At 49.7% G+C, this 26,621-nt stretch overlaps 2 protein-coding genes across 2 annotated transcripts in view; one reads left to right on the forward strand and one right to left on the reverse strand.

Moving 5' to 3' along the window:
• The window catches only part of vasna (vasorin a), a 10,289-nt gene extending 7,512 nt beyond the window's left edge, over positions 1-2,777 (reverse strand). Inside the window, exon 1 of the mRNA XM_055651511.1 lies at positions 2,546-2,777. Within this exon, the coding sequence (XP_055507486.1) occupies positions 2,546-2,580 (35 nt within the window). The 5' untranslated portion in view covers positions 2,581-2,777. The remainder of the gene's footprint in view (positions 1-2,545) is intronic.
• coro7 (coronin 7) overlaps positions 1-26,621 on the forward strand; it is a 66,296-nt gene that overhangs the window by 32,367 nt on the left and 7,308 nt on the right. The window contains 14 exon segments of the mRNA XM_055651505.1: positions 11,018-11,072; positions 12,666-12,723; positions 15,140-15,285; positions 17,644-17,739; positions 18,269-18,316; positions 18,318-18,425; positions 19,772-19,907; positions 21,076-21,251; positions 22,679-22,787; positions 23,650-23,736; positions 23,931-24,073; positions 24,699-24,803; positions 24,928-25,013; positions 26,328-26,469. Coding sequence (XP_055507480.1) covers positions 11,018-11,072; positions 12,666-12,723; positions 15,140-15,285; positions 17,644-17,739; positions 18,269-18,316; positions 18,318-18,425; positions 19,772-19,907; positions 21,076-21,251; positions 22,679-22,787; positions 23,650-23,736; positions 23,931-24,073; positions 24,699-24,803; positions 24,928-25,013; positions 26,328-26,469 — 1,495 coding nt within the window.

A 26,621-nucleotide genomic window follows, 5' to 3' on the forward strand; every position in this document is an offset into this window, starting at 1 on the left:
CATATGCTAAGGATGGATTCCCAATCACCCAAGCTACCTCACTGTGGCCTTTGGCCTTTTTCTACCTGCACTTTCTCTGTAACTGTAACACTATGTGATTACTATCTCTTGTGCACAACCTCTTCTACTTGTGTATGATGTGGTCTACCTGGATAACACAAATAACACAGAGTGCTGGAGAAACGGGTCATGTAGCATCTGTGGGGGAAATGGACAAGGCCATGTTTTGGGTCGGGACACTTCTTCACACTGATGGGGTAGGACTAGAAACGAGGCAAGTGATAGGTGATACAGGGGGGGGGGGGAGATTGGAGAGACAGGTGCTGGAATGTTGAGCAAACACAAAGTGCTGGAGGAATTTCTCAGTATTTAGCCTGTTTATGTTTAATGACGGTGTCCGGGGCAGAGAGTGACAGTGAAATGACAGTGTGAGGGAGGGGGACTGACATCAGTGGGAATATGTAGACACAAACAAACTGCAGAAAAAAATAGGCACACAAGAGCATGGATAGGGTCCCGACCCGAAATGTTGCCTATCCACGTGTTCCAGAGGTGCTTGCTACCTGTCCCGCTGTTACTCCAGCACTTTGTGCATTTGTTTATCAGTGGAAGTACATTCACAGCTAGGAGGGAGAGGGGTGATTGGGTGACAGAGAGGGGTTGGGGCAGACAGTGGAGATACACTCAGCAGCAGTGCACTGGGGAGGTGGAGCTGGATCTGCTGGTCCTGTGCTGGGACTAGGAGCTGCTGTCTGCTGGTCCTGTGCTGGGAGAGGGAGTGTGCCTCTCTGCCAGACCGGAATCACGGCAGCAGCCAGGTTTCCCTCTGATATGACATTCTTCCCTCAGGCAATGCTGGTCAAAGGCAGCCTGACCTTTGCGCGGGTCACTCCTGGGTTACAGCCACACACCAAATCCACCCAAGCCTCCAGGCAAGGGGGAGAAGTTCCTGTTGAGCTCTGCACTTTTTAATTAAATGCCTGTCATTGGGGGCTTGTTTACCTTCCCCATTCCAAGACTGGCCTCCGCTGCTGACAGGCTGCAGCTCTGCGCTACACCCCCTGCATATCATAGCCCCACACCTGGGTCACTCACTGCCCTGTGTGTGGGCACATGGGGGTGGGAGGGGGTCACTGCCCTATGTGTGGGCGCTGGGCCTCTGCGACGGTGCATATTAGAATAGAATAGAATGTATTTTATTGTCTGAACAAAATTGCATTTCTACAGTGTTAACATTACAAAAAAAAAAACAAGACCCACACTTCCATCTCAGTGAATCTCCAACACCTCCTCATTGTGATGGAAGGGAAAAGTCTTATCTCTTCCCTCTCATAACCACCATTTCCTCATGTTCCCTGAAGCAGATTAATGGATGTTTTCTGAGGCGTAATTACAAAGATCTCTCCCCTTCCACTGTGGGCTTTGTTGCTGCAAGGGTGTGTGTGTGTGTCGCTGTTCCTTATACAGTGAGGGAGTGCTGTGACTGGCCAGCAGAATCGGCCCGTCTCAATAGAATGACTCACAGCAGCGCAGGTGGTATTTCTAGATCATCCAGTTCCTTCACTATCTCTACTTTAATTTTTTGACTCTGCGGAATAAACACAAACTCCATGCACAAATCCGAGTGCCCTCCCGATGAATAAGGCAGCTACCTCTGGACATCCAGTGATCACGCCTGCCCAGTTGCACAGGCATAAACCCAGGTCGGTAAGTGTAAACACTGTCCATACCTGTGTACTCCCACACTGACCCGTGTAGTCTGTCACACACTGACCTGTGTACACTATGTATCCTACGCTGACCTGTGTACACTGTGTGTCACACACTGACCCGTGTACACTGTGTATCACACACTGACCCGTGTACACTGTGTCACAAACTGACCTGTGTACACTCAGTATCCTACACTGACCCGTGTACACTGTCACACACTGACCCGTGTACACTGTGTATCACACACTGACCCGTGTACACTGTGTCACACACTGACCCGTGTACACTGTGTATCACACACTGACCCGTGTACACTGTGTCACACACTGACCTGTGTACACTCAGTATCCTACACTGACCCGTGTACACTGTCACACACTGACCCGTGTACACTGTGTGTCACAAACTGACCCGTGTACACTGTGTGTCGCACATTGGGACCTGCGCTCCATCAGTTGAAGCCTGAAATTATTTTCGTCTCATGTGTCATTAAATTCTGCCCAAGGGCTTTGAACGGAGTTTGTTCTGCGCCGTCAGATGCTTGCGATTAGGAGCACCATTAGCTGCCGCAGTGTTGTGGGAGAGGGGGAGGCGGGATTGTCAGAGTAAAACTGACGGAGAGACTAGAGACTTTCTAACTCAGCTGAGGGGAAAATCGCAGCAAGCCCCGCATTCCTGCTACTCAGTCAAGAGATTGAGTTTCAATTCATTGACCTGGACTCGGAAAGAGAGTGGTGGGGAGAAGGGAGAGAAGTAGAGAGTGCTGGGGCTGGATGAAAGAGAAGTAGAAGCTGGGGCTGGATGAAAGAAGACACACACACGGTGATCTTACCTTGTCGGCCGGGCGGAGTGAGGGAAGGCTGGCATGTTGTCCCGAGGTGTGGAGTGTACGGTCACCCCTCAGGCCAGAGGGAGTCTGTGTGCGGAGTGGATGCGAAGCTCTCAGTCCAGGGTCACAGAGCGGGAGACAGCATTGCGGGCTCCCTGTACCACAGCGTTGCGATCCGGCACAGCAGCAGTAATGAATGCAGTCGGGGCTGCCCTCTGCCAGAGTGGGAGTGAACAGCATCGCCCCTCCCTCCCTCCCTCCCTCCCTCCAGCTCCAGCCCGCTTAGTTAACCCTTCCCATGCTAGCTGGCAAAGCTGTAGATGTCTGCCGTGACAGATATGAGGAAATATTCCGTGGGCTGTCTTATTCCCCGTATTTGAACATTCCATTATGATGTGATAATATAGAGCATTAACCCTGCCGACAGACACACTGTATTTGACAGCAGCGGTGGTCATAAGTCACACATCGTACCATGCACTTGCTCCCAACAGATCCATTTGGGCTAAAGACTCGACGCGCGGGAGTAACTCAGAGGGTCAGGCAGCATCTCTGGAGAACATGGATAGGCGACGTTTCATATTGGGACCCTTCGTTAGTTTCAAGTTACTCCAGCACTGTGTGCATTGCTCAAGATTCCAGCATCTGCAGTTTCTTTGGAGACAAAAAAAGAATCAAAGCGCTGGAGTAACTCAACGAGACTGTGTTCTCCAGAGATGCTGACTGACCCACTGAGTTACTCCAGCACTTTGTATCTGCAGTTTCTTGTGTCCATTAAATCCTTGAGATTCACTTGGTCCACCGTATCATTTGCGCCTGGTAACTTTTTTTTCCTGCCTCTCCCACCCCACACTCTTTCAAATGAATTGTCCAAGCATCCGGCTTCCTTGGGCAGTACACAGCAGTCAGACTGTTCTCTCAAATAACTGAGTATAAAATGTTGCTGGTTGTAGGTAACACAGTGGTGCCGCAGGAAGAGCCAATGCCTCACAGCTCCAGAGACCTGGGTTTGATCCTCACCTCGGGTGCTGTCTTTCTGTGTGGAGTTTGCACGTTTGTTTCCTCCAGCTGCTGCGGTTTCCTCCCACATCCCAAAGACGTGCGGTTTGTAGGTTAATTGGCCTTTGTAAAATGTTCTTAGTGTGCAGAGAGCGGATGTGAAACTGGTTTTTCCATGCTGCACATTTCATTCAGTTAATTATTGGGCACAACTGTGTTTGACCCACATCCCTCTAAACCTTTCTACCTGACCAAATATCTTTTAAATGTTGTTATAGTTTCTGCCCCAACTACCTCCTCTGGCAGCTTGTTCCATACACCCACACCCTCTGTGTGAAAAAGGAGACCCTCTGGTTCCTATTAAATCTCTTCTCTTTCACCTTAAAGCTGTGTCTTCTGGTTTTGAGTCAGACATTTGCAGCCGACATTATTTCCTCATGAGCACTGCCCAGACTGAGTGATCCAGTTTGTTTAGATTCTGCCCACACCCCTCACACAGGTATCGGTGCTGTGGAAGCACAAATTGATTGAAAGATACAGCATGGAAAAAGGTCCTTTGGCCCACCCAGTCTGGGCCGACCATCGATCAGCATAAGTTATAGGAGCAAAATTAGGCCATTCGACCGATCAAGTCTACTCCGCCATTCAATCATGACTGGTCTATCTTTTCCTCTCAATCCCATTTTCCTGCCTTCTCCCCTAAACCCCTGACACCCTTACTAATCAAGAATCTACCAAACTTCACCTTAAAAATATCCATTGACTTGGCCTCCACAGCCGTCTGGCAATGAATTCCACAGATTCACCACCTTCTGACTAGAGAAATTCCTCCCCATATCCTTTCTAAAAGTATGTACTTTTATTCTGAGGCTATGGGCTCTGATCCTAGACCTCCCACTAGTGGAAACATCCTTTCCACATCCACTCTATCCAGGCAATTGGGACTAGCGTAGATGGGATCTGGATTGCATGAACAAGTTGTGCTATATGACTGAGTGACTCGTGCTTTTATGTAGGACTGGAGTGGTTGATGGTGAGTGTAGAAGGAGGCTGTGTGTGCAGGTCAAAGGGATTGGCTTTGCCGGGTAGGAGCTGAACTCTGACTGACGTTAATTCAGAATATAAAGATGCCAGAAGAGTTCCAGCCCACATAACCCACCTCTCACCCTGGCGACCGTGCAGTGTAGGAGGAAGAGCTGGCAGTAGCAGTGTAGGTTTGTGTTAAGAATAAAAGAGCCTTTATCCAAGGCCTTTGCTGAACACAAGCGTTTGAGGTTGAGGACAGGCAGATCGCCACAGGGTGGTCAAACCCTGCTCCCACTCCGCTCGAGCCTAGAGTCAAGCAAGAGGATTTAATTGTCATTTATACCAACAACGGAACAATGAACAACTTACTTTGGTGGCGCAGTGGTAGCTGCAGTTTTACAGAGACCCGGGTTCAATCCTGACTACGGCCGCTGTCTGTGCGGAGTCTGTACGTTCTCCCTGTGTCTGCATGCGTTTTCTCCTGGTGCTCCGGTTTCCTCCCACATTCCAAAGATGTACAGGTTTGTAGGTTCAATGTTTTGGTAAAAATTGTAAATTGGCCCTAGTGTGTAGGATAGTGTAACGTGTACGAACGAGGTGATCGCTGGTCGGCGTGGACTCGGTGGGCCGAAGGGCCTGCTTCCACGCTACATCTCTAATGTTTAAAGTCTTTGTTCATGTTTCTAGTGACGATCTACAAAGCTGACAAGACAATTAGTGAGCAAAACACCCAGTGCTGGAAGAACTCAGTGGGTCAGGCAGCATCTGTAGAGGGAATGGACAGGTGACGTTTCAGGTCAGGACCCATCAGACTGAAGGAGTAGGGCTGGAGAAAGCTGGAAAAGGAGGTGGGTGCAGGGCAAAACCTGGCAAGTGATAGATGGATACAGGTGAAGGGGAGGGGGGAATTGACAGTTGGTGGAGTAAGTTACAAAGGCTAGAAATAAAAAGGAGGCAAAAGGGTCTCGGATAAGGAGAGGAGAGGAGGGGTAAAATGTAAAAGTGGAGGGAGGGGGTTAGGTAGAAGGGGACAAGGGAGGGAAAAGAGGGTGGATTAAAAGGGAATGAGAGACTCAGGGATGGGAGATGAGGCTAGGGAGGAGGAGGACGGAGTGGGTGACTGGTGGGAAAAATGGGAGCTCAATGGGAAGTGGTGGCACGGGAAAGAGAGACGTTGGGGGTGGTAGTATAATTTCAAATTGGAGTAATTAACATTCATACCATTGGATTGTAAGCTACCCGATTTGAGGTGCTGTTCCTCCAGTTTGTGTGTGGCCTCACCCTGGCAAAGGAAGGAGCCACAGGTCAGAAAGATCAGTTTGGGAATGGGTGGAGGAGTTAAAATGGTTAGCAACCGGGAGATCCAGCAGGCGTTGGCGGACCAAGCGCAAGTGTTTGGCAAGTCTACACTTAGTCTCGCCGACGTACATATAGGGAGGCCATATAGGGAGCATGCAACAATTGTAGTGCAGCTTTGTGGTCGAGTGGAAGGAGACCAGGACATGATAGTCAACAGGGAACCCGTTCAGTATTGCCTTGACAGAAAAGTATTCACAGATCTGGGGGAGGCAGGAGTGGGCCTGACAGGGTATGTCGGGCAGTTGAGTGGCCTCCTGCGCTGGGCTGTTTGGTGACTCTCTGAATCTGCAACAACACTGATCCATGGCTTGCTGTTGAAAAACTATCAAGCGCCCTCTCCCTCCCCACTGATCTCTGGAGAGCAGCCAGCTAACTCCTCCAGCTCCACCATCCTGTTTTCTCAACAAATAAATTCATTTATTTCAGAGATACAGCATAGAAACAGGCCCTTCGGCCTACCGAGTCCATGCCGACTATCGATCGCCCATTCAACCTAGTTCTGTTATCCCACTTTCTCATCCACTCCCTGCACACTGGGGGCAATTTACAGAGGCTATTTAACCAAGGCCACCTCTCAAAGTAGGGGGGCGTGTCCCCCCTTTCCCCTCCTCTCCTGAATTTCATAGTTGATCTAATTTTCTTTCTCAACCCCATTCTCCTGTCTTCTCCCGGTAATCTTTGACACCCTTACTAATCAAGAACCTATCAATCTCTATTTTGAAAATATTCCACAACTTGGTCTCCACTGCCGTCAGCGGCAATGAATTTCACAGATTCACCGCACTCAGGCTGAAGAAATTCCTCCTCATTTCCTTTCTAAAGGTACATCCTTTTGAAGCTGTACCCTCTGATCCTAGATTCTCCCACGAGTGGAAACATCCTCTGCACATCCACTCCATCCAGGCCTTTCTAGGCCTAGATTTACCTAGCATGGTGGATTGAAGGAGAGTGTTGTCCAGCTGACAGCGAGGACCCAGTGGGCCCAGTCTCAGAATGAGTATGTCATCATCATACAGCATGGAAACAGACCCCTCAGCCCAACTTGCCCATGCCAACCAATATACCCCATCTAAGCTAGTCCCAATTACCCTTGTTTAGTCCATAGCCCTTTAAACCTTTCTTATCCATTCACCTGTTCAAATGTCTCAGAAATGTTGTTATTGTACATGCCCAATGTTGTAGTGGCATGGGGATTGAAGGGCTGAATGGCCGGCTGCTGTTTCTCCGCGGGTGGGTGCAGATTGCCGTTCCGGGTCGGCGGTGGTGTGGCCCGGCTGGTGCTGTGGACGGTGGGTCCTGAGGTTCCAGGGCGTGGGTTCTGGGCATCCCATGCTACAGCTGATAGCAACAGGCTGAGGCTCCACCCTGCGCACGCAATCGGGAGAGATTATCTGGCACCGCATCTGACAGTCCCTCTGTTCCCAGCCCACGGCATTTATTTGTACCAAAAGTGCAAATTAAAATTGTCAAGGACTTTACAAAGCTCCTTTTATTGTTAATTATAAGTGGTTTCTGGCACTGATCATCAAAACAGCCCCTAGGACAGGCCGCTGGTGCCAAAACCTCCAGGCCAGCTGGACGAAAACACACTGACGTCAGCGCTGCCAGGGTGAGGGTTTCTCCGCTGCTGATGTGGAACTGGGACTCATTCTGTTAGTCTATGCGGCTCAGACTCCCAGGCCTCACAGACACTAACACAGGCCCATTCAAAGCCACTCAGTGAGAGAACCTCAGCAGGGTGGCACAGCAGGTAGAGCCGCTGCCTCACACCGCCAGAGACCTGGGTTTGATCCTGACCTAGGGTGCTGTCTGTGTGGAATTTGCACCTTCTCGCTGTGACCGGGTGGGTTTCCTCCCACATCCCAAAGATGTGCAGGTTTGTAGGTTAATTGTCCCTACTGTGTAAGGAGTGGATGAGAAAGTGGGATAACAAAGAACTAGTGTGATGGGTGATTGATGGTCATCATGGGCCAAAGGGTCTGATTCCCTGCTGTATCTTTCAGTCAATCAGTTCTGTGCAGTGCCGCAAGGATCAGTGCTGGGGCCTTCACTGTGGGCTATCTCTATAAATTACTTGGAGTAAGAATGCAGGTGATCTGATCAGTGTCATAAAGAATGGAGGAGTCCTAGATCATGAAGAACGTTGTCAGGATATATTGGGATATGGATCAGTTGGACAGTGGCAGTTGGAATCTAATGCAGACATGTGTGAGGTAATGCACTTTGGAAAGTCAGGTTCTGCTTGGGCATTTGCAGCACCTCAAGGACACTGATGTACAGAGAGCTCCCAACCACCCCCTGGGTCTGTCCTTTCTGTGAGAGATTGGATCAGCTCTCCCACGTTGCTGTGTTAATCTCTGCGTTGCCCGACATGCGCGGCTCTAAGGCAGCGATACTGACCAGTGTTGAGGTTCACTCCCTGGGGGCCGGGCCTACTCTGAAGCCTCGGCTGCCTCGTCCCCGCACTGGGGCTGGGAGAGGGGGCGTGCAGAGCAGAGGCTGACATTTGTTCGGATTGAGCCTCTGGCTGGGACGTTGCCAGGTCCGTGTGTGGCTGTCAGTGTGGGAAGAATACAGGCTCAGTATGTAAATAAGTTGTGTGGGAACTGTTGGTTTGTGCGGGGAGGAGGGGAGGGAGAGAATGTAAGGCTGCAGCCTGCGTGACTGTGCAGGACTACAAGTGTGAGGAGCAAGGAGCTCCGACACTGGACAGTGACACAGCTGAGAATAAGCATCAGAAACAGTGGAGAGAGACATCCAGCGTGGGACCTCACAGCTTCCCCTCCTACCCCCCTCTGCGTTCACACATAACACAGCTCCCACAGCCCCTCTGCCCTGCACTCCCACCCAAGACACAACACTCACACACAACACAGCTCCCCCCTCTCTCTGCCCCGCGCTCACACATAACACATCTCCCACAGCCCCCCTTGCCCTGCATTCACACACAATGCACAGCTCCCACAGCCCCAGTCACCAGTATCTGATGTAGAACATAGAACAGTGTAAAAAGACACAAAGTGCTGGAGTGACTCAGTGGGCCATGCAGCATCTCTGGAGAACATGGACAGGCAGAGTTTCAGTTTGGAACCCTTCCTCATATCTGATACGCTATCCCATCCATTTTCTCCAGAGATGCTGCCTTACCTGCTGAGGTACTCCAGCACTACTGTTCCTTTTTTTTTGCATTTGCAGTCCCTTGTATCAACATAGAACAGCAGAGGAACAAGCCATTCAGCCCACAATGTCCATGCTCAACGTGATGCCAGGTTAAACTAATCTCCTCTGCCTGTACGTGATCCATATCCCTCAATTCCCTGCATATCCATGTGCCCATCTAAAAGTCTCTTAAATACCATGATTGTATCTGTCTCCACCACCACCCTTGGCAGCACGTTCCAGGCACCCACCGCTCTGTGTAAAACAAAATCTTGCCCAGCACATCTCTTTTAAACTTTGCCTTTCTCACCTCATAGCTATGCCCGTTAGTCCTTGATATTGCCCCCTGATAAAAAGGTTCTTTCTCTCATAATGTTATATACTTCAATCTGGCCTCTCCTCAGCCTCTGTTGTTCCAGGAAAAACAATCCAAGTTTGCTCAACTTCTCGTTCTAGCTGATTCCCCCCAATTCTGGTGAAACTCCCCTGTATCCTCTCCAAAGCCTCTTTCTCTGTGCATCTCCTGATCTGTGTAAACCAGCTACTCTGGCAGAGATAGGATGAACACGATGGGCCAAATGGCCTGGGCCAGTGCAGTGTGGTTGTGTGTGTGTGTGTAGCTGCTGTACCCTGTTACCAAACCACCCCCTGGTGGCAGTGAGAGTTAATGCAGACGGGGTGGGTCTGCCCTAGCCCTGGCTGCACTGTTTACAACGCATTGTGGTGTTCTGTGAGAACCAGCCTGAGCCACGCTCGCTGATGTAACAGGAGATGTCCTTTTAATCTAAAGCCCTCAGCAAGCGGTCTTGGTTCCCCGCACTCACTCTAGCTAAAAGCTGCAGTGTTTTGCCTCTGACGGTGATCAGTTTATACTGCTGGTATCCTCATCCAATGTGGTAGTATGACTATATTGTGATTGGGACACAGTCCCAGTGACAAAGTTCATCTCTGCATTAAAACTCCAGTAATCCACTATTAAATTACTCACAGATCGTGATAGTTCAGTATCTGCTCCACAGGTTCTGCTTCCCACGCTCACATTAAACTCGCCCCATTCCCTGCACTCCCTTAAGCTCGCAGGGGCCCCATTTCCCACGCTCCCGTTCAACTCATCCCATTTCCTGTCCTCCGTCAATGCTCATCGAGATAACCAGTACAATGCAAAACTGAAGTCAGTGCAACCAAAGATACAGTCTATATAAGATCATAGTTGCTGAGGTTAGTGTTGAGAAGGTTAGGGCTGGTAGTTGCAGGGAAGAAGTTATTCTTGAACCTGGTGGTGATGCTTTTCTGGCTCCTGTACCTTCTCTCCAATGGTAGCAGTGAGATGAGAGCATGGCCAGGGTACTGTGGGTCTTTGATAACATTGGCTGTTTTATTTGAGGCAGTACTTCCTGTAGATTCCTTTGATGGTAAGTATCTGTGATGGATCAGGCAGTTTAGTTTAGAGGTGCAGCATGGGAACAGCACCTTTGGCTCACTGAGTCCACAGCAACCATCGATCACCCATTCACACTAGTTCTATGTTATCCCACTTTCTTTTCCATGCCCTACAAACCTGCATTTCTTTGTGATGTGGGAGGAAATTAGAGCACCTGGAGGAAACCCATGCGGTCACAGGTAGAACGTGCAAACGTGGGGCAGTGGCTCTGCCAGCTGTACCGCACCTCTGTAGTCTCCTTTGTTCCTGAGTGTGAGACCAGAATTTAGAGTCCCGTTTATATAAATCAGAGAGGAATTTACAAAAGGATCTGACTGGGGAGTGGACGAGCTGACGTGGATACAAGGGGCCTCTAATCTCCTTCTGCCACCGGCTGGTGATCTCTGACTGAGACCCAGCCCATGGTGATTTGCGCAGCGGGTGGGTCTTTCTTTGGGTCTTTGCTCCCGCTGTGGACAGTGTCCTGATGTGCTGTGTTTCCCTTTCACCAGCTCACTCATCCCACTGTACGACGTTGACTCCGGGTTGCTGATCCTGGCCGGAAAGGTGAGCAGTGATGATCTGATCTTAATTTACTCACTCACTTTCTCACATAGATACAAACCCCAAACCCATGCAGTGCTCTGCGAAGCAGATCCCTCCGGCCCTGGGCGAGGCAGGTCTGGATGGAGTGAATGTTTTAGCAGGGGTTTTCACTTGTGACACAGGAGGAGAGATGACGGAGGTGTGGAAATAGGTGGGAATGGATAATGTCTGGAATGCAGTATGACAGTAAAATCCCGCACCACAACAGCCCTATTAGTCTTATAGCTGCTTGCAATCTCCCGGCATATTGTTCTCTAATTCGCATTGACTATTTGGGGGTCTACAGTACATCCCCAACTAGATGATCATCCCTTTCTCAGCTTCCCCATATAGTTTCACTGGATGAACCATCAATAATGTTAGGACTACTGCAGTGATGGTGTTCTTAATCAATAAAAGTCTCCCTCCTCTCTTACCCCATCTCTGTCTCACCTGTAATACCCGGACCCTGAGCATTAAGCTGCAAGACCTGTCCTTCCCTTAGCCAGGTTTCCATATTAACTGTAACGTCCCAGTCGCTCCACACCCTAAGTTCAGATGTTGAAGGTGTGGGAATTGGTGGAAATAGTCAATATCCAGAATGCAGATTACAGACGCACAAATTAAACTGCTCAGCGTGACCGTGGGGCTAGATCACCCGTTTCCAACGCAAGGTCATGGATTCAAAGCCCAGCCCAAAACTTGAGCACCAAACCTCTGTCACAGTCCTGTGCGGTACAGACCTTCATATGGCCCGTCGTTCACTGGCTGAGTCTGGCCTCCTTGTCAGAAGGGCCATTCATGAAGGTCTGTACCGCACAGGACTCTGGCAGAGGTTTGGTGCTCAAGCTTTGGAATGGCAACTGAACCCCAGCCACAGTCACACCAGCACAGCTTGTCCTACTGCCTGTGAACAGCAGGGGGAGCTTGGAAGCGTCAGGAACCAGTGGATCTAGGTCTGGGAGCTCTTCACTGCAGGGCAAATAGAGATGACAGTTGTGCTGTGTGTGTGTGTGTGTGTGTAGGGGCATCTGTGAGTGTGGGCATTTCTGTGTATATCTTTGTGTGTGTGCATGTATCTGCATGTGTGTGCATGATCGCATGTGTGCATGCCTATCTGTGTGTGCTAGTCCGTGTGCTTAGAGCATCTGTGTCTGTATGGGTGTATCCGTGTGCGCGTGAATCTGTGTGTATGTGCCTGTGTGTTTGCGCATCTACGTCTGCATGCATCTGGGTATGCAAGTGTAACTAGGTATATGTATATGTGTGTCTGCGTATGTATGTGTATCTGTGTTGGTACCCGTCTGTGTTTGTATGTGTATGCATCTGTGTGTTTGTACGCGTGTGCGTCTGTGTTTGTATACATATGCATCTGTGTGTGTGTGTGTGTGTGCGTCTGTGTTTGTATACATATGCATCTGTGTGTGTGTGTGTGTGTGTGCGTCTGTGTTTGTATACATATGCATCTGTGTGTGTGTGTGTGTGTGTGCGTCTGTGTTTGTATACATATGCATCTGTGTGTGTGTGTGTGCACGTGTCTGAGCTGAACCTGATGATTTCTTTCCTTCCCCGCAGGGTGACAATGTTCTGCGATGTTTTGAAGTGTCCGCAACCGACACTGCACTAACACAAGGTGAGGTTCAGTCCCACCAAGAGATTTAGCTCCAGCAGAGTGGGAGTAAAACAATTCCCTCAGGCTGGCTGCAACAAAAGGAACCTGGGGATCAGTGCCTGGGACCCAGTTGTTCACCTCCTACACAAACCTTTAGTCTGAAGGGGCCAGGTTTGCTGATGTGAGTGAAGCTGATGCAAAGGAGTCAGTGGGATATAAAGCCGCTGAATGAGTGAGCAACATCATGGCAGTGGAGAATGTACAATGCGGAAAATTGCAGTCATAGAAACATAGAACATAGGTGCGGGAGTAGGTCATTCGGCCCTTCGAGCCAGCACCGCCATTCAATATGATCATGGCTGATCATCTAAAATCAGTACCCCGTTCCTGCTTTTCCCCCATATCCCTAGATTCCTTTAGTCCTAAGAGCTAAATCTAACTCTCTCTTGAAAGCATCCAGTGAATTGGCTTCCACTGCCTACTGTGGCGGAGAATTCCACAGATTCACAACTCTCTGGGTGAAAAAGCTTTTCCTCATCTCAATCCTAAATGGCCCACCCCTTATTCTTAAACAGTGACCCATGGTTCTGAACTCCCCCAACATCGGGAACATTTTCCTCCATCTAGCCTGTTCAATCCTTTAAGAATGTTATATGTTTCTATAAGATCACCTCTCATCCTCCAGTGAATACAAGCCCAGTCAACCCATTCTTTCATCATATGTCAGTCCCGTCATCCCGGGAATTAACCTGGTGAACCTACGTGAACCTACGTTGCACTCCCTCAATAGCAATAATGCCCTTCCTCAAATTAGGAGACCAAAATTGTACACAATACTCCAGGTGCGGTCTCACCAGGGCCCTGTAAAATTGCAGTAGGACCCGCTTGCTCCTAATCTCAAATCCTCTCACAATGAAGGCCAACGTGCCATTAGCTTTCTTCACTTCCTGCTGCACCTGCATGCTTACTTTCAGTGACTGGTGGACAGGCACACCCAGATCTCGTTGCACCTCCCCTTTTCCTAATCTGATACCATTCAGATAATAATCTGCCTTCCTGTTCTTGCCACCAAAGTGGATAACCTCACATTTATCCACATTATACTGCATCTGCCATGCTTCTGCCCACTCACCCAACCTATCCAAGTCACCCTGCAGCCTCATAGCATCCTTCTCGCAGCTCACACTGCTACCCAGCTTTGTGTCATCCGCAAATTTGGAGATATTACATTTAATTCCCTTGTCTAAATCGTTAATGTATATTGTAAATATCTGGGGTCCCAGCACTGAGCCTTGCAGCACCCCACTAGTCACTGCCTGCTATTCTGAAAATGACCCGATAATTCCTACTCTTTGCTTCCTGTCTGCCAACCAGTTCTCTATCCATGTCAATGCCCTACCCCCCAATACGATGCTCTAATTTTGCGCACTAATCTCTGTGTGGGACCTTGTCACCGGCTTTTTGAAAGTCCAGATACACCTCATCCACTGGCTCTCCCTTATCCATTCTACTTGTTAAATCCTCAAAAAATTCCAGAAGATTAGTCAAGCATGATTTCCCCATCATAAATCCATGCTGACTTTGACCGATCCTGTCACTGCTTTCCAACCAGCGTCATCAACTTTGGTTCACAACATAACAAAGCAGGGTACATTGTGTGCATGGGCCTGGGTGTTATTGTGGACAAAATCACTGAGAAAAGCTTAAAAAAAGTTTAAAGGAGATGTGCGGGGCAAGTTTGCTTTATACAGGAGTTGTGGATACCTTGAACGCGCTGCCAGTGGGTATGGTGGAGGCAAATATGATAGTGGCATTTAAGAAGCTTTTATATAGACGCATAGAATAATATGAATTACTTGCAGGCAGAGGAGATTAGTTTATCTTGGCATCATGTTCGGCACGGGCATTGTGGTTGAAGGGCCTGTTCCTGTGCTGTACTGTTCTGCACCTGCAGTACTGTATGCAGCTTTAGTCTCCTTACCTGAGACAGGATGTACTTGTCTAGAGGGAGTGCACTGAAGAGTAGACTGGACCCGTGTTCTCCAGAGTTTACAAGAAGAGACCATCTTGAAACTTACAAACCTCTTGCAGAGTGGATGCAAGGAGAGTGTTGCCCAGTTGACACAGACACACAAACACATTGGGTTGACAGGTTGTGGGACATTGTGGGAAAAGAGAGAGATGGGGTGAAGCTGAGCTGGAAGATCCTGATGAATGGCGGTTTAGATTTATTATGGCCACGTGTACAGAGTACGGTGAAGACCTTTGTTTACATGTTGTCCAGACAAATAATGTGAACTCCCCATGCTCGCCCGAGCCTGGTTCGTGTGGAGTGGAGCAGCGGAACCTTGAGGGTGGTGCTGAAGATTTGAGGCATGGGGATGGGGATGGGGGGGTATACTCACTCTAGATGTAAGTGTTTGTGTGCCCTCCACAGTGGGCCAGTGTCTGACAGAGGTGAAGTCCAAAGGTGTTGCAACAGTGCCCAAACTCGCCCTGGACGTGATGTCGTGTGAAGTCATCCGCCTGCTTCAGCTGACTGAGAATTCCATTGTGCCCATCAGCTACAGAGTGCCGCGCAAGGTAACTCCCTCCCTGGTCCTGCATACCACCGCTCGTCAGCCAGCAGAGGCAGACCCCACCGCCTTTAAATATCCTAACGTCCTCCATGTGGACACCATCTCAGACCCAGTGATATTTTCTCCTCCTATCGTTCACTTCCACTTCATCCCATTCCCCCAAACAATTTTAATTAGCTAATTGTGTTTCATTGCCTAACTCTCAATAGTTACAGGACAATCTATCTCACTCGCTAACGGTCCTGTTGATTTCCCACGTTGACTGTGGGACTCTCCTGAGCTTGTACGGTCCATCATCCAGCAGAAGTACCAAATCACTTTCCACTTCCTCCTAAGAAATTCCAACAACCAAAATATCTCCACGAGCGTTCCCCATCCCCTCTCCACCGATGTATCTCCATGACCAGAGCCCATTCTATCAATGAACACTGCTACAATCATACATGCACCCAGTGATGGCCCCACACACTCCCTCACCCCAAAATCCGCCCCCTCACCCGAGCAACCCAGCAGGCACGTGCCGTGAGTAATTACTCAGTATCGGCAATCAGTCGGATTAAAAAAAATCTTAACCCGCGCATGCGCAGATTGTTCTCTCCGTCAGTCGATTTTTATAAAGTCTTCAAAAGCCAATCTCTTAATAAAGTACCGTTTTCCCGGCAATGAAAACTCACCCCCATTTTGAGTTGCTAAATTTTGAAAAAAGGCTGGTGGGACAGAATTTCTCACGCTCAAAAAAATAAAAATAAAGAAAGAAATTTGCCCAAGGCTTCCAAATCTCCTTCATTCTGAATTACTGAATGGGTGGGGGGTGGAGGGTGATGGCAGGTGGAGAGATGGTGGGGAAAAACGGGAGCACACCGGGACAAGTTGAATCAGTTGTGATCTTATTGAATGACAATACTTGTTCAAGGGGGGAGTTTGGGGGAGAGTTCCTTTCACAGTGTGTGGAGAGTCTGGCCAGGGGTAAAGTTGCGGGGATGGCAGGTGCATTTAGAAGGAGGGGCCGTTGTCGCGGCGCACCGGGCGCAGAGCCACCGCCGGGGAGGGAAGCAGCTCGGGTGGCTGAGAGCGGCCTCGGGACCGGACAGCGGAACTGGACGCCACCTCACGCCTTCTGCCGGCCCGCTCAACTCTGGCAGTGCTCTCCGTCTGAACATCTCTCACCTGCCGCTCACCGGCTTCGCTCTTGTCAGCCTCTCCCCACAAATCCATAAATTCCGACAGCCGAGTAACCTCAATTGGTCCCTTGAACACGCTGTCAGAATTTAAGGATTTGAGGGAAGTGACTGACATGAGTGAGGCCGGCAAGCAGCAGGAGAGAGGTTTTCAGACGGAGAGCACTGCCAGATGTGAGCGGGGGCCAGCAGAAGGAGCTGAGGTGGTCCTGGCAGCCGCTTGCAGGCACCCAAGCTACTTCTCCCCCCCCGGCCACAATGCCCGGAGCGTCGCAGCAAGTGAGTTGCTGGAATGATCCCCGATTCCCTCCTTCTCAACGCTCCTGCCCTCCCGCAATTTTACCCCGGGCCAGACTCCCCACACGCTGTGAAAGGAACTCTCCCCTCAGCGGCGCTGTCCTGTTACAGTCTCTTCCCATCAGCTGCCAGCAATGAGGGATAGACTTGGCTATCCCACAGTACAACAACATCGTTCTTGATGTTGCTGTACTGAGGGATAGCCAAGTCTATCTTTCTTGGCTAACAACCTTCCAACTTCGGCTTCCAAGACAAATGTAAATTTTCGTGCTTTATTTTTGGGTAGAAAATAGCGTCTTCATTGCCGGGAAATACTGTATTTAAAAACATATAGCACCAAGAAATTTACTTATCACATCATTTGTACACAAACTCCATTCTTCTCTCTTTGTTTCTTAAGATACTCTTAAGATAATGGCAATCCATGTTTGAAAAACCTGCCAAGAAACTTCCACTGCAAAAACTGCAAAGGCAGAATTTCAGCTGCCTTCAGTCCCCTGGAAATTGACGGCTTGAAGCATCATCGACGGCATGTGGGCTGCACAGACCTTCGCCTGTTACATGTACTGCGGATGAAAGATACGGAGAATTATGCCTACCTAAGGGATCGATCTCTTAGGTCGGCATTATTCTCCCATGCCTTTACTATTTATATTTAATAATCACCATTTTATAATTTTAGTCAGGGTAGGCAGTGCCTGTCTTGCCTACCCAAACGGCACGTGCCTGCTCAGCAGTGATCAGTAACCACCTTCGATAGGATCCTCTGGCCTACAATTCATCAACGTAGGACCGGCCTTAGAGGCAGCAGCTGTTCAGCAGAAGAAACGTGTTCCTTTTCCAGCAGCCGCCACTGCTGTAATTCTTGCTTTTCTCTGTTCTCCCAGTCTCTCCAGGAATTCCATGCTGATTTATTCCCAGACACTGCGGGAAAAGTTCCGGCAATGTCTGCACTGGACTGGTTCAACGGATCCAACAAACAGGTCAGTGCAGGTCCCACCAGGGTCAAGTGATGGCTGTCACCTGGGGTCACAGATCATTTCCCTGGCTTACTCGCTCTGATCTCTCACTCTTGGAGCCCTCTCTGGGTTTCACTCTGATCTCTCACTCTGGCCACTCACTCTGGTCACTCACTCTGGGTTTCACTGGTCACTCTCACAGGGACACATGCTGTCACTATGAGCTCACAGCTGTAAGTCAATCACTCTCAGGACCATCCACGCCTGGGATCCCTGGTGAACGTGGGCTGTTCCTCAAGGTCTCCCCCCCCCCCCCCCCCCCCCCCCCGTGTCTCAGGCTTATCCTTTCCCTCAGAGACACCCTTTCCCTTGGGGTCATTCCCCCCTGCAGACTGTTTCCCCTCCCCTGGGGTCTCACTTCTCCCCCACACCAGAGAGTTGTGCTGCTCCCTGGGCTCTGCCCAACTCAGTCTTGCCTGCTTCCCTGTGCGGCTGGGGTATGTTGGACTATGGGGCTTCCTGATGGGTGTACCTCTTGCTTTTATCCCTGTAGGTGCCGAGGGTAAGTCTAGCGCCAGGCAAAGGCAACAGGCAGGGCTTCAACCTCCGGCGCCCTGCCTTCCACCATGGAGACAGCCACACTACCAAGGTCACAGGCTGCCAAGGGAGGCGGAGAAAAGGAAGAAGAGTCTTGGGGAGCTGGAGACACAGTAAGCAGCGTTCCCGTTGACGGGAATCATTTCATTGATTGAATGATATAGCATGGAAACAGGCCCTTCGGCCCACCGAGTCATCGATCACCCGGACATGCTAGTTAAGAAATCCTACCTTCTCATCCCCACTCCTTACACTGAGCGGCTGAGTATGGTTTAGGCAGGGCAGCCAATGCGAGGGTCTGGATGAGCAAGGGGGCTACATGTTCAGGTATATGAGGCTCCAGAACAGGTGAGTGTAAGAAAGCCGTGTGTTCCAGAGAGCCCAGAGCTTGTACAGACCCCGGTCAGACCTAATTGGAAAAACCCTGTGCATCAGCCACATCCTTACAACCGCCACCTCCCTGTGTATTCATATAATGCCTTCAGCACAGCACGGCACAATGGCACAAATGTAGAGTTGCTGCTGAATAGCGACATAGATCCAGGTTTAATGCTGTCTACAGGTGCTGTCATTTCTGGGTTTGTACATTCTCCCTGTGACTGCGTGGGTTTCAACCAGGTGCTCCGGTTTCCTCAAAAGACGTACAGGTTTGTAAGTTAATTGGTTTCTGTAAATTGTCCCTAGTGTGTAAAATTGAACCATTGTGCGGGTGATCGCTGGTCGGCATGGACTCGGTGGGCCGAAGGGTCTGTTTCCATGCTGTATCTCTAAAACTAAACGTTAAGCTGGCAAGGGAACAATCTAAAAATAATTTACTCTTTGCCACATGACAAAGGGGTAATAGAATTGGTGACCAACTACTTGGTCAGGGTGAATTAGTACCGCAGCCTAAGAGCTACTGCCATGCAGCGCCAGAGATCCGTGTTCGATTCTGACTACGGGTGCTTATCTGTATGGAGATGTCTGTATTGTAGGTTCTCCCCGTGACCTGCATGGGTTTTCTCCGAGATCTTCAGTTTCCTCCCACTCTCCAAAGACGTACAGGTTTGTAGGTTAATTGGCTTGGTATAAATGTAAAAAAATATTTTAGAAAATGTTAAAAAAAACTCGGTGGGCCGAAGGGCCTGTTTCTGCGCTGTATCTCTACACAAATAGACTAATAGTGTTAAGGAACATCAAACAGGAAGGAGTGGTTTTAGCAGAAACATCCAGAGCCCGGGCTGCTACCAGTGGACTGTTTGAACTGAGAAAGGCAGGAAGCCCGAACAGGGGTAGGCTGAGATTTAAAGGGTGGCAGGGAGGAGGAGGTTAAAGAGAGAAGGGGAAACGGTGTGAACCATCAGTGCTAGCAATGTAACCGTGCAGCCAGATTCCCAATTCTGCTCAGCACCGCTGGGGGAGGGTTACTGGCTGTTCCTCTGTGAGTTCTGATCTCTCCTCGCGGCTGTGTGAGTTCCAGGTTCACAGTGGACAGATATCATCATCAAGTTCCAATGGCTCGCTGGCCTCGCCGTCCGTCACCTCCCTGAGCAGCACAAAGTCCAGCGATTCTGTCACAACCCCTCAGAGCCAGAAATCTCTGCACAACTTCCTGGGTGAGTTCAAAGGAGAACCGAGAAAATGCCGTTGTTCTGGGTGACTTGGGATGAGTCCAGTACCTGATGCTGATGAAAAGTGGAGAGGCTTTGTGCAAAGGGCCAGGGGATCGGTTGATAAATCAGATGCTGCATCATGAGGGTTTTAATGCAAGGAGGTAGGCGTGCAAGATGGGTCAAGTGAATATGAGGTGTTGCACTGGCAGGGGTGCTCGTGGTGGCATCGATAATGTGGCATTTAAGCTTTTAAATAGGCACATGAATTTACTGGAAACGGAGGGACTGAATTGAATTGAATTGGAAAAAAATGTGAACAAAATGTTGTTACCATATAGTCATAACAATAAAAAGCAAACAACACACAATTATATAAATTTAACATAAACATCCATCACAGTGACTCTCCTCCAGGCACTTCCTCACTGTGATGGAAGGTAAAAAAAGTTCTTATCTCTTCCTTGCTTCTTCTCCCGCGGTCAGGCAGTCAAATTGTTGCGTCAAGGCGATCGAGGCTCCCGATATTGAAGCCCCCCCCGCCGGGCGATGGAAGATGTGGATCAGTGCAAGCAGAATGAATTATTTTACCATGGCATCATGTGGGCCAAAGGGCCTGTTCCTGTGCGGTAGTGTTCTGCGGGATTGCATCTCAGGTGCTATAAGCAGGATGTTTTACTCAGTTGATGATTTACTCAGTTGATCCTGAGATAAGGGAACTGTGCAGGGATAGGATGGGCTTATCTTCACAAGAGTTTGGAAGAATGAGAGATGCTTTCAGTGAAACGTGAGTGAGTCGATGATGAGAGATTGCTTATCTTGGCTCGATAGTTGGGAACTAGGGATCAGGCACCATATTAGGCACAGAGACTGGGAAAAAGATATCCCTTCACAATGATGTCTATTTGAGATTCTCTTCTCCAGAGGCCTGTGGGTGTATATATGCTGAGATTATTCTATTTTTTGACCCTGAGGTTATCAGTGGATGTGGGGACAGAGCAGGAAGACTCAGCCACAATCTTGCCAAAAGCAGTGCGGAGTCAGGGGACCTACAGATGTTTCCTGACCTTGCCTGTATTCGTACCACTGGGCTGTTTGGTGTGGGCCCAGCAGTGATGTTTCCACTTTGGGTTGCCATTTCTGTGAACATCTGCTTCTTCATTTCACCCTTCAGGCACAAACTCAAAGTTCAGACACGTTCAGGGGATGGTGTCACACCGGGACACACACATCACCAACCTGAAGGGACTGAATCTGACCACCCCTGGCGAGTCTGATGGCTTCTGCGTGAATCGTGAGCGAGCTGCCGTTCCACTGTCGGTATCAGGAGGACAGATCGCTGTGCTGGAGGTGATCACCTAGTCATAATTACATACAGCACGGAAACAGGCCCTTTGGCCCAACACGTCCATGCCAACGAAGATGCCCCATCTACACTAGTCCCACTTACCTACGTTGGATAACATCCCTCTAAACCTTTCCTATCCATGTAACTGTCCAAATGTTGTTATTGTACCTGCCTCAACTACCTCCTGTGGCAGCTCTTCCACGCACCCACCACCCTCTGTGAGACAAAATTGCCCTTCAGGTTTCTAATAAATCTTCCCCCCCCCCCCCCCCCCCCCCCCCCCAACCTTAAACTTATGTCCTCTGATTCTTCATTCCCCTATCCTGGAGCCAAAGTCTGCATTCACCCTATGTATTCCCCTCATGATCTTATGCACCTCTGCAAGATCACCCATCAGCCTCTTGTGCTCCAAGGAATAAAGTCCTAACCTGTCCAGCCTCTATCAATCCAATCGCTCAGGCCCTTGAGACTGGGAAAAATCCTCTTAAATATTCTCTGCACTGTTTCCAGGGTGGCCCCAACCTCTGTTCCTGTCAATGACACGAGAGTGGATGTTCCTAGCTAGGTCCCTATGTAGGGTACAAGTCAGGTAGAAAGAAGAGCAGCAAGTGCAGCAGTGGGAGCTTTACTCTCTATCTAAACTGCACTGTCCTTCCCTGGGAGTGTGTGATGGGGCAGTGCAGGGGGAGCTCTACTCGAAATCTTTACTTACTGTGTTGTCCCTGCCCTGGGAGTCTGTGACAAGACAGTGTAGAGGAAGCCTTATTCTCCACCCACATTGTGCTGTCCCTGCTCTAAGAGTACAAGATGACTCAGTGCAGAGAGCTTTATTCTGAAGATAGACACAAATTGCTGGAGTAACTCAGCGGGTCAGGCAGCATCTCTGGAGAACATGGATAGGCGACGTTTCGGGCAAGGTCCCTTTCATCAGATTCTATGTCTTCATGTCAGCTTTATTCTGTACTCATTGTTCATGACATATCATCTGCTGAAAAATTGCTGCTCAGGCAACTGAGAAGGAGATAGCAAGCGGTACGTGAAAAGAAAGAGTGTGAAGTGTTTATGAATGCAAAGAGAATCCAATAAATTACCAAAGAATATTAAACAAATCGTAAAATTGTTATAAACAAATCAATTAAAATAAGGTTTGGTTTGAAAAAAGGAATGGCAGGACGGTACCCCAGAATGTTGTGGAACTTAGTGCTGGAGGAACTCAGTGGGTCAGGCAGCATCTCTGGAGAATGTGGATAGGTGATGTTTTGGATGAGGACCCTTCATCAGATTCTATATTCTCCAGCGCTACTGCCTCACCTGCAGCGTTACTCCAGCACTGCGTGTTTTTCTCAAGATTACAGCATCTGCAGTTCCTCGTCTCTCCAAGTTCTTGCTACATGATAGATCTTTGATTCATTCTCCTTTTCTCCTGTAGCTGTCAAAGCCCGGCCGGTTACCGGATTCCTCACTGCTCACTATCCAGAACACTGCAGCCGTTGCCGACCTCTGTTGGGATCCCTTCGATTGCCAGCGCCTCGCAGTTGGTACTGACACTTCAGCGTCCGATCTCCCTGGGCAGGTCCTTTATTGGGGAGGCAATGTTGTAAAATGTTCCACTGAAACAGGACTTGGGGTGCAGGTGCACAAGGTGTTAGCTTGCAGATGTTGTCCCCATAGTAAGATGTGCTTGCACTGGAGCCAGGGGAGAGAGGGCTGACTGCTGAGATGATGGGGGTTGATGTATGAAGAGATCTTGACCAGGTTGGGTCGAAGGACATTGGAGAAGAGCGAGCGCTGATCTTAATGAACCACATAAGCTCTTGAGGAGGATCGGCAAGGTGGATGCAGAGAGGATTGAAGAGATTGACGGACCTTTGAACTACAGGGTCAGTGGTCTGTGGAGAGAGTGATGTTAAGGCATCAGTGGATCAGCCACAATTTTATTAAATGGTGTAGAGGCTGACGAGCCTTCTGTTTCTCCTGCCTCTAAATGTTCCTGTTGTCATTTCTAGCCCTTATCCCTCAGCCCAAGACTTTCACTCCCACCTCACTCCCACTCCACCACCTACAGTGGTTATCTCCCAGTAACCTAGTGAATGGGTTAACCTGTGAATGTAATCAGTAGCAGGGGGATCAGTAACCAGAGAACATCAATGGAAATAAAGAAGAGGTGACTTTCATTTGGTGAAAGGAGTTGATCTGATCTGCAACGTGCTTCCTGAGAGGGCAGTGGAGGCAGATTCTCTGAATGTAGGAAATGACAGAGGGCTGTGGGGAAAGGGCAGGGCAGTGGGTGATAGGAGAGCTCCTTCAGATGTACAGGCACAATGGGATTTCTTTGCTGTAAGATTCCACAAGGATGGGGTTTTCCTGACTTCCTGGGTATGTTTGACTGTTTGGTTTCAGCTGGTGAAGATGCAAAGATCCGAATCTGGAGGGTACCGGCCGGAGGGTTGACAGATATGCTCTCCACTCCCGAGACCATTCTCCATGGTGAGTTTTTGTGGAAAGACAGGCGATGATCATCTGGCGGCCCTTGTTTTACTGAATGTTATTGTAGGGAACAGAAATCATCATTTGTGGTATTTGTACATAGTCATGTGCCACAGTGATGGGTAGAGGGGTAGCTTTGAGAGTTGATGCCATGCACCCGTGTGTTGACTAAATCCGTTTTCCTTTCTTTACAGGTCACTCAGAAAAAATCTATTCCATCAGATTCCACCCACTGGCCTCTGATATCTTAGCTTCTTCCTCATATGACATGTCTGTGAAAATCTGGAACCTCAGCTCAGGGAAAGACGAGATCATACTGAAGGGGCACACAGACCAGGTACAGAAAAATTCTGGTAATCGGCACCCTGTAAACTTCAGTAGCGGGCTTCACGGACTATTGGATATTACTCCTGCTATTATACAAGCCCACTCTTGTTTCACATTTTTATCTATCAAACAAAGAATAAACTTTGCACTGAATCCAGTGAATTGAAATGGGGACAGGAAATATGCAATCTCCAGGCACTCGGGCTGGGGCTGCAAGCCTTACTGCTGGCCCCTGGAAAGTCTTCTTGGTGTTCTTCTTGTATTTCTAGGACTTGGTATTTTAACAAATTATGTTTTTACACTAAGATCGTGTTTTTTGCACATTCTTCTTTTGGAAATTTTACGTGCGATTTATGTATAATTTCTTGGTGTATGTGTTATCTGAGTTATTCTGCAATACAGCTGCAAGCAGAATTTCCGTTGTACCTGTCCCTCACTGCACTCACTTGACTTGAAAGTTCCTGTCCTCACAATCTCCTTCTAGCTTTCTCACACACTCACCACTTCTTCTCCCATCTTCCATTCTCTTGCTGTTTCGCCATCTTTCTTGGTCACGTGCTGCTGCCTTCTCTCCTACTTCATGTGTACCCGCCCCCCTTTCTCCTCCCAGCTCACATCTATCTATTCTCTTCCAGATCTTCAGCTTGTCGTGGAGCCCCGACGGACAGCATCTGGCAACAGTCAGTAAAGATGGCCAGGTTCGAATGTATGATCCTCGGCGCTCCGTCGATCCACTTCAGGTGAAGTTCTGTCGTTTCTTCAGCTCGTACGTTGCAATATTTCCTCTCTTCGCACCCGCTGCGGCCAATGGAGTGGGGCAGTGTCTGAATAGGTGCTGATTCCAGCCCTGCTTGGGTTTTACAGGAAGGACCAGGTCCCGCCGGCAGTCGAGGGGCACGGATTCTGTGGGTGAGGCAGGGGCATTATCTACTGGTATCTGGCTTCAGCAGGTGAGCACAAGTAACATCAGGCAGAATGGGCCTGCATCACAGAGGGACTGGGGGGGGGGGGGGGGGGAGAGAGGGGGGGAAGAGGGGGGGGGGAGAGGGGGGGGGGGGGGGAGAGGGGGAGGGGGGAGGAGGGGGGGGGGGAGAGAGGGGGAGGGAGAGAGAGGGGGGAGGAGAGGGGGGAGAGAGTGGGGGAAAGGGAGAGGGGGAGAGGACGGAGAGATGGGGGGTGACGTCACTCGCAGGGCGAAGAAGACAACCGTAGCGCATGGGGGGGAAGAGAGGGGAGGGGGGGGAGAAGAGAGAGGGGGAGAGGGGGGGGGGAGAAGGGGGAAAGGGGGGGGGGGAGAGGGGGGGGGAGAAAGAGAGGGGGGGAGAGGACGGAGCGATGGGGGGGTAGACGTCACTCGCAGGGCGAAGAAGACAATCGTAGCGCATGGGGGGGGAAGAGAGGGGAGGGGGAGAAGAGAGGGGGAGGGGGGAAGAGAAGGGGGGGAGAGAGAGGGGGGGAGAAAGAGAGGGGGAGAGGACGGAGCGATGGGGGTGACGTCACTCGCAGGGGCGAAGAAGACAATCGCGCAGCGCAAGCCGGGGGGAGGGGTAGAGGAGGAGGAGGGGTAGAGGAGGAGGAGGGGGGAGAGGAGGAGGAGGGGGGAGAGGGACCTGACCCGAGATGGTTCCGACCCGAGACGGACCCGACCAGAGACGGGCCCGACTTGCTCGTTCTTCACTCGCAGCGCAGTCTTCAGCTCTGATCTTTGGTCTTCAGCCAACGGGCCGACTGTTGAATGATGGGGGGAGGAGGGAGGGGTGTGGGGGGCTGACGTCACTCGCAGCGCGAACAGGCGAAGGCAGGCAGATCCATTGTGACGTCATCAGGGAATAAGCAGTTATTTTTTCCATGTTTCTTCGGATTTCTGAACATTATATTAATAACTCGAGAAATAATGCATGGATTTTTCAGATAAGGCTATTTTTGATTTCGCGGGATAAATCTCTACCGGAATATGTACATTTTTTATCGTTCGCTCGTCGTTTCTTCGAGTAGATGTGATCGCACACAAACAAATACACACACACACACATCAGAGTTTTATAGTTATAAGGATAGATGGGTCAAAAGCAGGCAAATGGAACTATCTTAGAATGGGCTTCTTGGTCAGCATGGACGAGTTGGGTCGAAGGGCCTGTTTCTCATGCTGTGTGCTCCTAAGTGTAATGGGCCCTAGAAATGGATCCCCCCGGACGTAAGTACGCATGTGTGTGGATCCAGGACGGCTGAGGGCTTGGCCTGATGCTCAGTGCTCTGTGTTGCAGCCGCAGTGAACGACAGATCTACCTCTACAAAGTGGGCTCGTTGTCATTGGGACCAATAGCAACATTTGACTTGAACTTAGCCCCGTCCACTCTCATTCCCTTCTATGATGAAGATACCAACACTCTCTATCTCACCGGCAAGGTCAGTTCCTGGAGGGTGTGTGGTGCTGTGAGCAATTTCTGGGAGATTGGGACCAGTGTATCCAAAGGTGATGTGAGGAAAACATCTTTTTACGCAGCAAGAGGTTGGGATCGTAAATGGCATCTTGGTGGGTGTGGAGAAGGGGACTGTAT

Source organism: Leucoraja erinacea, chromosome 20, assembly GCF_028641065.1.
Source record: "Leucoraja erinacea ecotype New England chromosome 20, Leri_hhj_1, whole genome shotgun sequence".
In the NCBI taxonomy this organism is placed as follows: domain Eukaryota; kingdom Metazoa; phylum Chordata; class Chondrichthyes; order Rajiformes; family Rajidae; genus Leucoraja; species Leucoraja erinaceus.